The 11,849-nt window shown below is 42.0% G+C and overlaps 1 protein-coding gene across 3 annotated transcripts in view; it reads right to left on the bottom strand.

The window, feature by feature from the left end:
* Positions 1-11,849, bottom strand: part of ADORA1 (adenosine A1 receptor) — an 86,014-nt gene that overhangs the window by 6,801 nt on the left and 67,364 nt on the right. The window contains exon 1 of one of the 3 annotated variants that reach the window (XM_042463980.1): positions 1,378-1,518. The exons of the other annotated variants lie outside the window; for them this stretch is intronic. Coding sequence (XP_042319914.1) covers positions 1,378-1,388 — 11 coding nt within the window. The 5' untranslated portion in view covers positions 1,389-1,518. Of the gene's footprint in view, positions 1-1,377; positions 1,519-11,849 lie in introns of those variants that run through there. 3 annotated transcript variants of the gene reach the window in all.

The following is an 11,849-nucleotide window of genomic DNA, read 5'->3' as shown; positions in this document are numbered from 1 at the left end:
TCTGGGAATGGTGGTTTGTTCCAGCACCACAGCAGAATGGCAGTTAACCCCTGGAAAGCTCTCTGACCAAGGTGACCAATGCCCTCACCCCAAAATGTCGGGCACCCAAGCAAAAATATGTAGGACATGGCCAAAAATAAAAGCTAAAAACACCCATGTAATTATAAATCCATGCTTCTTAGCCATGATCCAAATGGAGGACATTTTGAAATGTGACAGAAGAGGACATGTCCTGGAAAAGGAGGAGGATGCCTGGTCACCTTGTCTCTGGTTCAAAATGCACTGCAGAAATAAAACAATGCTGGACTGAAATGCCCAGAGTTCCTCACCAAAACTGCATCCACACTGAGGAAATAATCCAGTTTGAGAGTGTCCTGGGTTAGTGCTGGGGAATGCTGGGAATTGTAGTACATTGTGGCCCCAGAGCTATCTCTGACAGGGAGTCCCATAACCCTCCAAACGTAGTTGAACTGCAGTGCCCAGAATTCCTCCCCAGGTGCATCCACACTGAGGAAATGGTCCAGTTTGAGACTGCTCAGTGCTGGGGAATCCTGGGAATTGTAGTCTATTGTGGCCTCAGAGCCATCACTGACAGAGAAGTCTCAATGTCTCCCAAACACTAGCATTCCCAGGATTCTCTAGCACTGAGTTAAAGTAGTCTCAAAGTGGGTTATTATTCCTGCAGTGTGTGAGAGAGATAGAAAGGCTAGGGACTGGATTCATTCATTAACTCACAAAAGGAGGATCTCTGTGTCCAAAACACACTGCTTGGACGGCCAGGGCTCAGTGCTATGGAATCCTGGGAATTGTAGTTTATTGTGGCAACAGAGCTCTCTGACAGAGAAGGCCAAATGCCTCACACAGACCCCAGAATTCCAGAGCATTGAGCTTTGGCAGTTAAAGGGGTCTCAAAGTGCAGGGGGGGGGGGGGAGAGAAAAGCCAGGGAGAGTGAATGAGAAGCTCACCTCGGCTGGAGGAGGAGGAGGAGGGAGGGAGCCAAGGGAAGTGGCCAGGACCATCAGCCTCCTCTCTTCCACTGAAGACTGCTGGCAAGAGGCTCTGCCCCCGCCTCCTCTGTGGACCATTCAGCTTCCTTTTGTCAAGAAACTACAATTCCCAGAATCCCATAGCACTGAGCCATGGATGTTTAAGGGGGGGTCAAACTATTTCTTCAGCCTTTTGCTACCCTAAAGCCCTTCCTATTTACAAGCATGGCAAAATCTCTTCCTTCCAAGCCATTGAAAACCAACCCAAGGGGAGGAGGGCTGATTGCTTCTTTCCCATTGGTCAGCTTCGGGAGAAATTTGCATATTACAAGGAAAGGTGTTTAGGGCCTCAAAAACGACCCTGTGATAAAGAATTACAAGAATACTGACCTGGTAGACATTGAAAAGATGAGTCATTTAGGCTCCCAGGGAAACAGGAACCATTTATGGCCTTTTTTTTCTTTGCTCACTGTAACCTGGAAGGTCAGGCCTTTTGCAAGACATATATACCAAGTGGGCTGGCAATAGCTCTGAGTGGCAGATGTTTTGAAGCCCTGCTCTCTAGGCTAAGCCAGGCAGGGAGGCGGCGAGGGTGGCACACAGCCATGGGGAGGGGTGGGGCTGCCTCCAGGGCCTTGCTGGGGGGGAGGTCCTGGGGGAGGGGCTAAACTGGGGTGGGACTGTGTGGCCCTGCCCCAAACCAGGAAAGTCCCGCCCCCAGGTGGGATATGGCAAGCCTATTCTAGCCACACATAAACCAGTACTCCTGTGTCTGAGGCTAGACAAATGAACACAAGCAGAGTGACCCAAGAGGTGAATGCAATATTCATGGAGACCGACCTCCTCCCCACACCAGCAGTTGGCTGGCTACTCCCTCCATGCAAGCAATCTCTGGCATGAGGAGGATTTGTGACAAGGGTTCTTTTTTTACCAAGTTCACTGGTGATCTCTCACAGAAGTGGATGGGAATGTTAGGCAGTTGCTTCTCAATAGACAAGAGAACAGGCCTGTTGATCCCAATGGCTGCTTACCAATAAGTGAGGTCTGCGGGTGTCATGTTGGAATTCATTATGTAATATGCAATGATCATACAGGCATTGAGTGATTCACAAGGGAAATGACACCAACATGGAAAAAACCCTCTAACATTATTTGAAGCTATGTGTGTCTGTATGTGTGTATGTATGTGCATGTGTGTGCACACACCTTCAAGTTACCTGTTGACTTATGAGGACCCCATGAATTTCATAGGGTTTTCTTAGGCAAGAAATACTCAGAGGTGGCTTTGCTAGTTCCCTCCTCTGAAATAAAGCCTACTGGTATTCATTGGCAATCTCCCATCCAAGCACTATAAAGGCCCGGGCCTGCTTAGCTTACAAGATCAAATGGGTTTTCGTGTCTTTAGGATATTTAGGCCTCATTTTGAACTTACAATTGATAGTTAAAATACTTTAGCATTGCCAGTATTTGTTCCTGCATTCCTTGTGCCTAAATAATTTTCATTAAAAATAAATACCACCACTATAAATCCTTGCCCTTTCCTCCTAAATATCTACATAGATATTTCTCTCTCTGAGGACATGTGTATAAATGCATTAGCATAGCATGGCACTCTCCAGCAAATGCTTGGTTACTATTTGTTTACAGCCAAGTCTCACTCTACTGCATCCCAGCCAGTAAACAAAGTGCTTATTTACCTTAATTTTTGATTATTGTTTTTAAATAGTTTTAATAGAGACTAAAAAAAGAGAAGCTTGGTCTAAATCTAAACAGTACAAAATTATATAACCTAAACGCCACTCACCCGCCTCTGATGCAAAGTGCCTATGTGAGAATTGGCAGTCTTCGCATCAGGCAAGCTCATTTTGCAACAAACACAATCAGTCATGATTTAGTGCCTCACCAGCTGACACTTTCCTGGGTAGACATTACATTTTTAGCATGAAGAATTCTGCAAAGTAGTGGGTGGTAATGAAGTTTACATAGTTATAAAGCTGAAAATATTATGCATTTCAGATAATTGGGGAAATGGCAGGGCTGGAGATGGAGAAAGCAGCCTTCCTTCATCATACAAATGTCAGAATATCTATATGCAATAATATGTTTATTTCATCTTTAGGAAAGGTCATAGATAGAAGAGCAAGCTTTAAATCATTCTAACCTTTAATTGTCTCAATTCTAGCCTTATCTGAGTATGGTCTCATTAGTAAGGACGGGGAAAGTGTGGTTCTCTAGATTATTAGCCCTGAGCATACCTAAACTGCCCCCTCCTCTTTGATATCACAATTGCTATAAAACCAGCCTCTATGATCCTAATGTGGATGCCATTATGTGAAAGTGAGCAGGTCACGCCAGCTAGTTTAGGAGTCACCAAGAGGATTTGTTTTCTAGATATGTCAGAGGAGGTGAGGAAGGGCCCAACCATGAGACAACAGTATGGCTCTGGTCAGAGTAAACAACTGACCTGACACCATAAGCCGTCCTCCTGCAGGAATACACCTATTCACACCCCCATGTTACATCTTTGGGAGACCCAGCTTCAAAGTGTCACTTATGCATATCAAAGGTTTGGACCATTTGAGCACATCAACTCTCTGGATTTTGCCCGAAGGTGCACATTTTCTATAAATTGGGGGACCTTTCCTTTGCTTAGTTGAATTAGCCTGGTTTGTAGTCAAAGGTGCTGCCAGTTTTTACTTTGGTAGATCTCTCTTTCACTCACCAAATGCTGGTGGCCTTGGGACCAACTGAATTCCCCTTTCCCTGTCCCGGAAGGTCATCAAGAGAAGCAGCATCCAAGCAGGTGTCATATCTCCATACTCTGTTCCAACCTAACACCTTTATTTATTGGTTCTTGTGTGCTTCTGTGAGTGAATGTTAAGAGAGTGTGTTGGTTTTCCTCTACAATTCATTGAAGATTTGCCTCCATGGTTCTTTGTGCCTCCAACATGGGTATACACAGCCAGTAATTTGAGCTAATAATTAAATTCCTCAAGAGTGAGCTAACCTTTGAGGTAGGGCTCCTGTCCTGGTTATAAGATACTATTAGAATGCTGCCTATGGGATTCTGGGAACTATACTTCCAAAAAGTAAAATTCCCAAACTCTGACCAACAAGTCCAGCCCACTATCCACCAAGAAAGAGAATTCATAAACAGTCACATACCAATTCTGCACAATTCAGTCTGTGCAGTTCAAAAACCAGGGTAGCAGAGGTAGACAGCAGGTATATGAAGGGATTTTGTTTCTTTTGCTGCCCACAGGGGAAATAACTTTTGGACAGCTTAAGGAAGTGAGCCTTACATATATGTGGGAGAGAGGTGAAATCCCTTCTAGTCTTTCTCATTTCCCTCAATGTGTGAAGAATTTATGCCAGACACAAAGAGACACAAAGTGCTAGATATTGCAGAAGAATATTTCACTTCTCTGCCCACAGTCCTGCTCAGAGATAGATGAAGCCTGCACAATTAAGTTTGTGTTGTGGTGCCATATAATTTTCTCAGAAAATTGAATTCCCACAATGCAATGCTCTGGCAAATCTAATGCAACCATCATTGGGTGACAAAGAGCAATTACTCAGTGGCTCTCCTGAATGTGGCTTATACAAGGGGTCCTCTAATTTATCCCGCTGAGGCAAAAGATGATCTCACAGGAAAGCAGTCAGGGAGCGTTCCACAGAAAGGGACTCTGGCACAGCAAAGCAATCAGCAAAACAGAACAAAAAAGAAACAAAAACCCTTCATTCAGCCCATGGCCAGTGCTTTATGGGAGATTAGTCAACACTAATGCTGGCAAATGAAAGGTGGGCCAAAGGAATTTTCATTTTCAAAAGTGCCATGCTCAAAGCAGTGAATACCCAAGTGTGTGCTGCTTCTGGGAGGGGGGACAAGCATGTTCCGCTTTACAAAGGATAATGCTCTGTTTAAAGCACTATGAAAGGACAATCCTCTGTTCAAAATGTCTTCTGTTTTGAGGGGGTCTTAGAACTGCACGTGGACCACAAACTGAGTAGGCACATGGTTCACCTGGTCATAGTCTTCCCTGCTATGGTATGATGTATTGAATTTCTATTTAAAACATAGCAAGTATTATTATTTAAAACATAACACGTGCATACAGATTTACTCTTTCTCTCTCTCTCTCAGCAGTGTGAAAGTGTCCAGGTTACTGGAAGGTGACTCATGGCTTCCATGTTAGAAGTATGATGGACCCACACTGGGTTTTATTCCAGATTTTAATGGAGCTATACCAGAGTATTGCACCCTATCCCACCCAATATGTTCAGCACCATGAATAACTAACATCTGGAACCAACGGCCCACACACTAGCAGCATGCCCACACTCTGAGATCAATATTGAAAGTCTTATTGGTGTGGTTAACTATCAAAACAACTGGTAGTCACAAATGATAAAGGCTTCTTGGAAGTGGCTCCCCACCTGTCAGTACCTTTCCCAATTGAAACACACCCCCTCCCCGCATCTTTCTGTTGCAGAACTATCCTAAAATAAATGTAGGACTTTACTGAGTGCTATTAGATATATGGAGTTATGCGGTTTTCATTATGAATTTCAGTGATCCCTTTATAGTTTCTGGTTTCTCTGTGAAGCATATTTAAAATATTTTAAATAAATTAATGGTACTTGGGAGGGAAAAATCAGACTGCCTGAAATGGTTTGAAATGGTGATGGGAAAGCGTAATCTGTTCATGACAGTGCACCAAAAGGATAATCTGTCAAAGAACAAAAGAATGTTAGATGGAGACTTTAAAACTGAAGGGCTTTCCTAAACCATACAACACAGCAAATAGCAAAAGGTATCCATAATGCAGCCCCAACATCAAGTGCACTTAAGCCTATTGATTTTTGTGCACAGTTGGGGGAAATGTTGTTTCATGTCATATCAGCATGTGAAAAACTGAGACACTCTTTTTCCCTTTAGATCATCCATCCAGGTTGCAAAGATACGTCACTGAGGAATGCCATATGCCACAGACAGCCTGACTGCAAATGTACACCATCATATTTGTTTTAATAAAGAAAGAGATTTCTTAAATAACTAAGAGGCGGAATTGACCTTCATCCTTCACTCGGAGGCAAGCCGAATTATGCTACGTCTCTTTTCTTGCCACCACCATGGGTCCCTTGGAGGTCTCTGTAGATGAGGTACTTGTTTTCCATCTAACTACAAGGACAGACCCAGAAGCAGCTCCAATCCCTCCTGATTTCTGCCTACTGAAGGGCTATGGAGTGGGGCTATGATAGCAAACCGGTGAGTGGGGTGGGGGCAGCTTCTGTTATTGCCAAAGGAGAAAGAGAATATCAGTGTGCACAACAACCAAAAAAGGACCTACACTACTGTATGCTGGACTTGTACTTGCATACATCAATAACAGGAAGAGGGCCACAGTTAAGCAGGATTAGGGGACAAAATGAGAAAACCTATTTTCTTTATAAGGGGAGAAATCTGTGCCCTGCTAACTCATAGCAGTTACAATGGAAGGTGGTGAGCACTTCCCCTCCTTCCTGTTCCAGCAGTTTGTAAAAGTATTTCTTTCTTTTGAAGCTAATGGAAATGACAATACTTCTGGTAGTTTCAAGGCCTGCTTAAGCTTGTAGCGCAGACTAATTATACACTAGCGGATAGAATGGATCAAACATTTACATAGCCATCCTGACCCACTCCTGGAATGGCCCATTTTGGGGCCTATTCTGGCTGAAATGCCACTGGCAGTAAAGTTATTTATTGTATCTTATGGGTAGCAACAGGCAACAAAATGTTTCCACAGCAAAATTTAGTAAAGAAAACATATAGCATAAATATTATAGCCTCCAAAATGTCAGAGATGAAAACCAGATCACAAAGGGCCAAGCAACATCACAGTGTGGTCAAGATGGCAAAAGATGAGGAAGAATATGCAAGCTAGGAGAGGCTGCCATGGTTCTTGAGTCTACAGGGAAGAGCAAGATTCCGATATCTCCTGTCTTCATCCCCTACTGATTTAACTGAATTCAAATTATTTTTACATTTTGAGCTCAGTTTGTCACATCTAATGGAAGCCAAGGAGGAAGAGGGAAAGTGGGAGAAGAGAAAACTGGAATGTTTTAAAAGCAGCCAAGAAAGTAGAATAGAAGATGATCAATTTAGATTGTTCATGGCAAATTGGGGTAGTTGAAAGGTATGCACTTAGCTGTACAGTATTCACTTTCATTATGTGAAGAATAGTTCTCTTGCTTCCTTCAGCTAGTAAAAGCTGAGTGTGTACAGCCAGCCCTCCATATCTATAGATTCTTTATCCACAGATTCAAGTGTCCACAACTTGAAAATATTCATTCATATATATATATATATATTATTCTGAATATATTATTCTGAAAAGCAAGCCTTGAGTTTACTATTTTGTATAAGGGACACCATTTTACTCTCCATTGTATTTAATAGGACTTGAACATCCATGGTTTTTGGTATCCACAGGGGGTTTGGGAACTAAAGGCCCACTGTATCTGGGTTCCAGTAAAACACAGGGCTACAGAATCTCTTAAATCAGCAGCCAGGTATTTTCTTTCTAAGATGGAGACACATAAATTTTCCCCAAGTTATGGGATTTTGTACACAGCCAGCCCCCACTATCTATAATCTGTGAAGTTTCCAGTTAAGAAGGAGGTTTCCAGGTTAAGAAGGAGAGATTTCCTTATAGGTCCAAGCCTCAGCATGGAATCCCTCATCAAAAAAAAAAAAAAAAAAAAAAAGATAGAATGTCCACTCCTGTGAGATAGTACTCTTACCTACATGGTACAGCAGAGAATCAGCTGGAAAAATATTTGTATCTTGCTGCTTCTGACTGCTACAGTTTATTGCATTCGGTCTACTGGCCTATCCAAGATATCTAGAACAATTCAAGAAGCCTGTTAGGATAACCTTTACATGCCTCTTTAATGGTTATATAGGATTGCATGCTATCATAGTTACATAGGACAAAGATGGGGAGCTCAGAAACTACACTTCTTGCCATTCTTCTAAAAATCCAGCCACTAGAGTAGAGCTAAACAGCTTTATAGACCCCAGGAGCCAGTTTTCTGATCCTGGAATTCTCTGGAGCCTACATGGACTGATCAAAATAATAATTTTTAAAATGCCCAGAAATATGCAGCTTCGGCTGATACGCCAACTACGTCCCTGTCTGGACCTAGAAAAGGTAGTACATGCACTGGTAACCTCTCGTTTGGATTTCTGCAATGCGCTCTACATGGGGCTAACCTTTGTATCAGGTTCGGAAACTTCAATTGATTCAAAATGCAGCAGCCCGGCGAATTACGGGGACAGTAAGGTCCGACCATATAACACCTGTCTTAAAATCTCTTCACTGGTTGCCAATCCGTTTCTGGTCCCAGTACAAAGTGTTGGTTATTACCTTTAAAGCCCTAAAAGGCTTGGTTCCGGGTTACTTAAGGGAACGCCTCTCCCTGCATAATCCACCCCGCATTCTCAGATCAACTGGTAAATTACTACTCAATTATCCTCAGGTGAGATTGGCGACTACCCAGCAAAGGGCCTTCACAGAAGTAGCGCCTTCTCTTTGGAATGCCTTACCTGAGGAGATCCACCTTAGTGGAACGGTTGAAGCCTTTAAAAAGGCATTTAAAAGCCTACCCTCCCAATTCCTTGTAATAATGTTTTCCCCCTATTGATTGTGATATACTGATATTTAGGATTTTAATGATGTTAAATTATACGTTTTTTACCTAATATTTTGGGTTTAATTTGTATTAATGTGCATTCTTACTATGTTATTCACGGTATTGTTTTTATTGATATGTTGTACACCGCTTTGATCTTGGGAAAAGCGGTTTATAAATAAACAATTTATTATTTATTATTATATGCAGAAGTCATGTTGTGGTTTTGCAAAACCTGTATTTTTTGAAATTAAACAGTGGGATTGGGGGGATGTCCTCAATCTATTTTAAAAAGTAAAATTGTGGCTCCTGGAAGCTTAATCAGATAGATAGATAGATAGATAGATAGATAGACAGACAGACAGACAGAAAGACAAGAAAAAGGACCCCTAGGAGTCTCTGAAGGAGTCAAGGGCTGTAAAAGCAACCTTGGGAGCCACATACAGTACATCTCCAGGGCCAGGATTTTCCCATGCTTATACTACAGATTAATTTTTTATACAGGCAACACAAAACTTCCACCCCACCCCACCCCATCTCCCTCAGCCAAGCCTCATTGGGAGCTGAGACAGCTGTCTAGCATATTTAACAGATTATATGCTTTTATACATTGAACCCACCAAACATTTTAATGGAAATATTTCTAAATATCTGGGAATATAGTGGAAATTAGGACTATATCCTGAATATCTAGAAGTATGCAGGACAGCCAATTGGCAATTTTAAACCAAACCAAACCAAAACAATAACAAGGATTTGTTTCCCACTTTGGGGATGGTCTCACAGTGTTATATTAGAAAAAGTAAAGTTGGGCTTGTGTGTCTCCATGTCAAATCTAAAAGTAATTTCACTCTTGGAAGTGTGAAAGAGAGGGTGCATTCTTGTAAATCTCAGTGGAGCTGTTGCCATGGCATTTCTGAAGATCAGATGCTTGCATGAGGTGCGCTTTTGCTAAATGAGCAGGCTGTCTTTTCACGACAACTACATCCCTAAGTGTCTTTGAAGCTATTGCAAGCAAGGCAAGTCACCTGACTGAATTAATGCAAGAGTTTTCTCCCCTCTTGATGCCAAGCTCTTTGTATGCATATAAAATATCTTGTGCCTTAGCCCCATTCTCTCTCTCTCTTTCTCTTAAAGATTCTTGCGCAAAACTTGGAATGTTCTTTAACATAAAATAAAAAACAAAACAATTTGTTTTCATCATGAGTTATATTACTGAGCTGTTGCCACAACTAAGTGCTGTGTTAAAAAGAGAAATTGTTACATTGCTCATTCCTTTTTTATTACATTCTCTTGCTTTTATGAGAGGAAAAAAACCATGGGATTGATGAGAAGATGGCATAAAACCTTCTTCCAAAACAGCTCTAAAAAGCCTGATTTTAAAATACACCTTAAAATTAATTTTTCATATTACAAATTGTTACTCATTATATCTATAAGGTAATTTCACTCACAGTCTTTCAGTTACTGTTGTAGTATAACTTCATTAGCATAACTAGTTACAAGGGTTTGTGTTACTTGTAACTCATTGCTACCAACTTCTCTTCTCACATGGCTGCTCCCCTAACAGCTAGATCATCTTTCCCGTGGATAGCATAGGTAGGGAATAACACAAACTATTTTCAAGAGTCATTTGAAATGTCCCATGAGAGAATCTCAGATATTTGTCAATGGACAAAGGACTAGGAGGGATGGCAGAGACAAGGAGTTTTAGTCTGAGGAGGGTGACACACTAACTCAGGCCCAGTATCTAAATGCAGTGCTAGGGTTCTGTTCTCTACTTTGCAAAGAAGGAGTAAGGGGAAAAGATAGTGGAGCTTCTGAGTGTGTTCAAAGTGCTTTCTCCTCATGACAACCAGCTCATGCATTGGGCGCACACAGCATGGGCTAGTTGTCATGAGCAGCCTCTGGGTCAGAAGGCAAAATTTCCAGACTCAACTGCAGGATAACTAGAATCTAACAGTTTGGGACATATGCCATGAACACAATGAGGTCAGTGGTACAAAATGGCCACCAAATATATTAATAGTTATTAAAACAATATTAATTTTTTTACTATTTTTTTTTATTCAGTATGGAATAATCAGTGAGAACCATCATGGTGTAGTGGTTTGAGTACAGGGCTATGACTTTGGAGACCAGGGTTTGGATCTCCACTTGATCATGGAAACCCATCTTGGGCAAGTCACACTCTCTCAGACTCAGTGGAAGGCAAAGGCAAACACCCTCTGAACAAATTGTGCCAAGAAAACTCTGAGATAACTTCATCTTAGAGTTGCTTAAGTTAGACATGTTTTGAATGCACACAAGAACAAAGTGAGGGGCACATTCACACTCATGTTTTGTCCTAAGGAGATTCAAATTGCCACGCTGATGAAATACTGGTTCATTGTTACCATTAAGTTTTGGGTTTGCAAATCTTTCCTAGGCATTTTAGCCCTTTGTGTTACATGCCTGGGCTGCAGCCCCCTCACCATGGCAACTGCTGGTATCTCCCAGCCCATCCCGGCAGGAGAGCAGCCAGCAGCCTCGGGAGCCATTCCCAGTACTCCTCCTCCTCCTTCCACCCCACTATGGTAAAGGCTCAGAGGGACCAGAGGGGAGTCAGCCGGGAGATCTGGATCGATTCAGTAGTGTATTCACACAGCTGAAGATGCTGATCAATGTGGATCTTTCAAGAAAACTTGGAGGGAAATGGTATCAAATATCCTGGGATAAGTGGGTTTTGGGGTAGTCCCCCCCCAAAGTGCACCAAGTGCATTTGGGGCAAATGTGAACACCAAGGAAATAACCTGGGTTCACCCCAGGTTATTTTCGTAATGTTAATGGGACCAATGACACTGCCCTCCAAAAGAGAATTCTCTCTAACATTCTCCACCACTCCCTAAATGTCTTCCACTGCAGAGAGTGAGAAATGTGAAACTGTTCATACCTAGATCTCTTCTATATGTTGTGTTCGTAGTCCCTTGATAACTTTGCCTGGCCCTTTTCTTTGAATACCTACACTGTATTTCTAAATGGTCAGCTGGCATTTTAAGTTACTGCAGTGCTAGACATTTGGAGAGTGAAGAAAATTTTTAATGAGTGCACCATGAACTTCCTCTAGCTTGAGGCTATATAGACTATATAGATGCCATATAGGCTTTCTAAATGTATGATTAGGTTAGAAAGAAGAGTTTGATGCTGTG

This window comes from Sceloporus undulatus, chromosome 4, assembly GCF_019175285.1.
Source record: "Sceloporus undulatus isolate JIND9_A2432 ecotype Alabama chromosome 4, SceUnd_v1.1, whole genome shotgun sequence".
Classification (NCBI taxonomy): Eukaryota; Metazoa; Chordata; class Lepidosauria; order Squamata; family Phrynosomatidae; genus Sceloporus; species Sceloporus undulatus.
The sequence above is the reverse complement of the archived record's forward strand: the minus strand, read 5'-3'. Positions and strand labels throughout refer to the sequence as shown.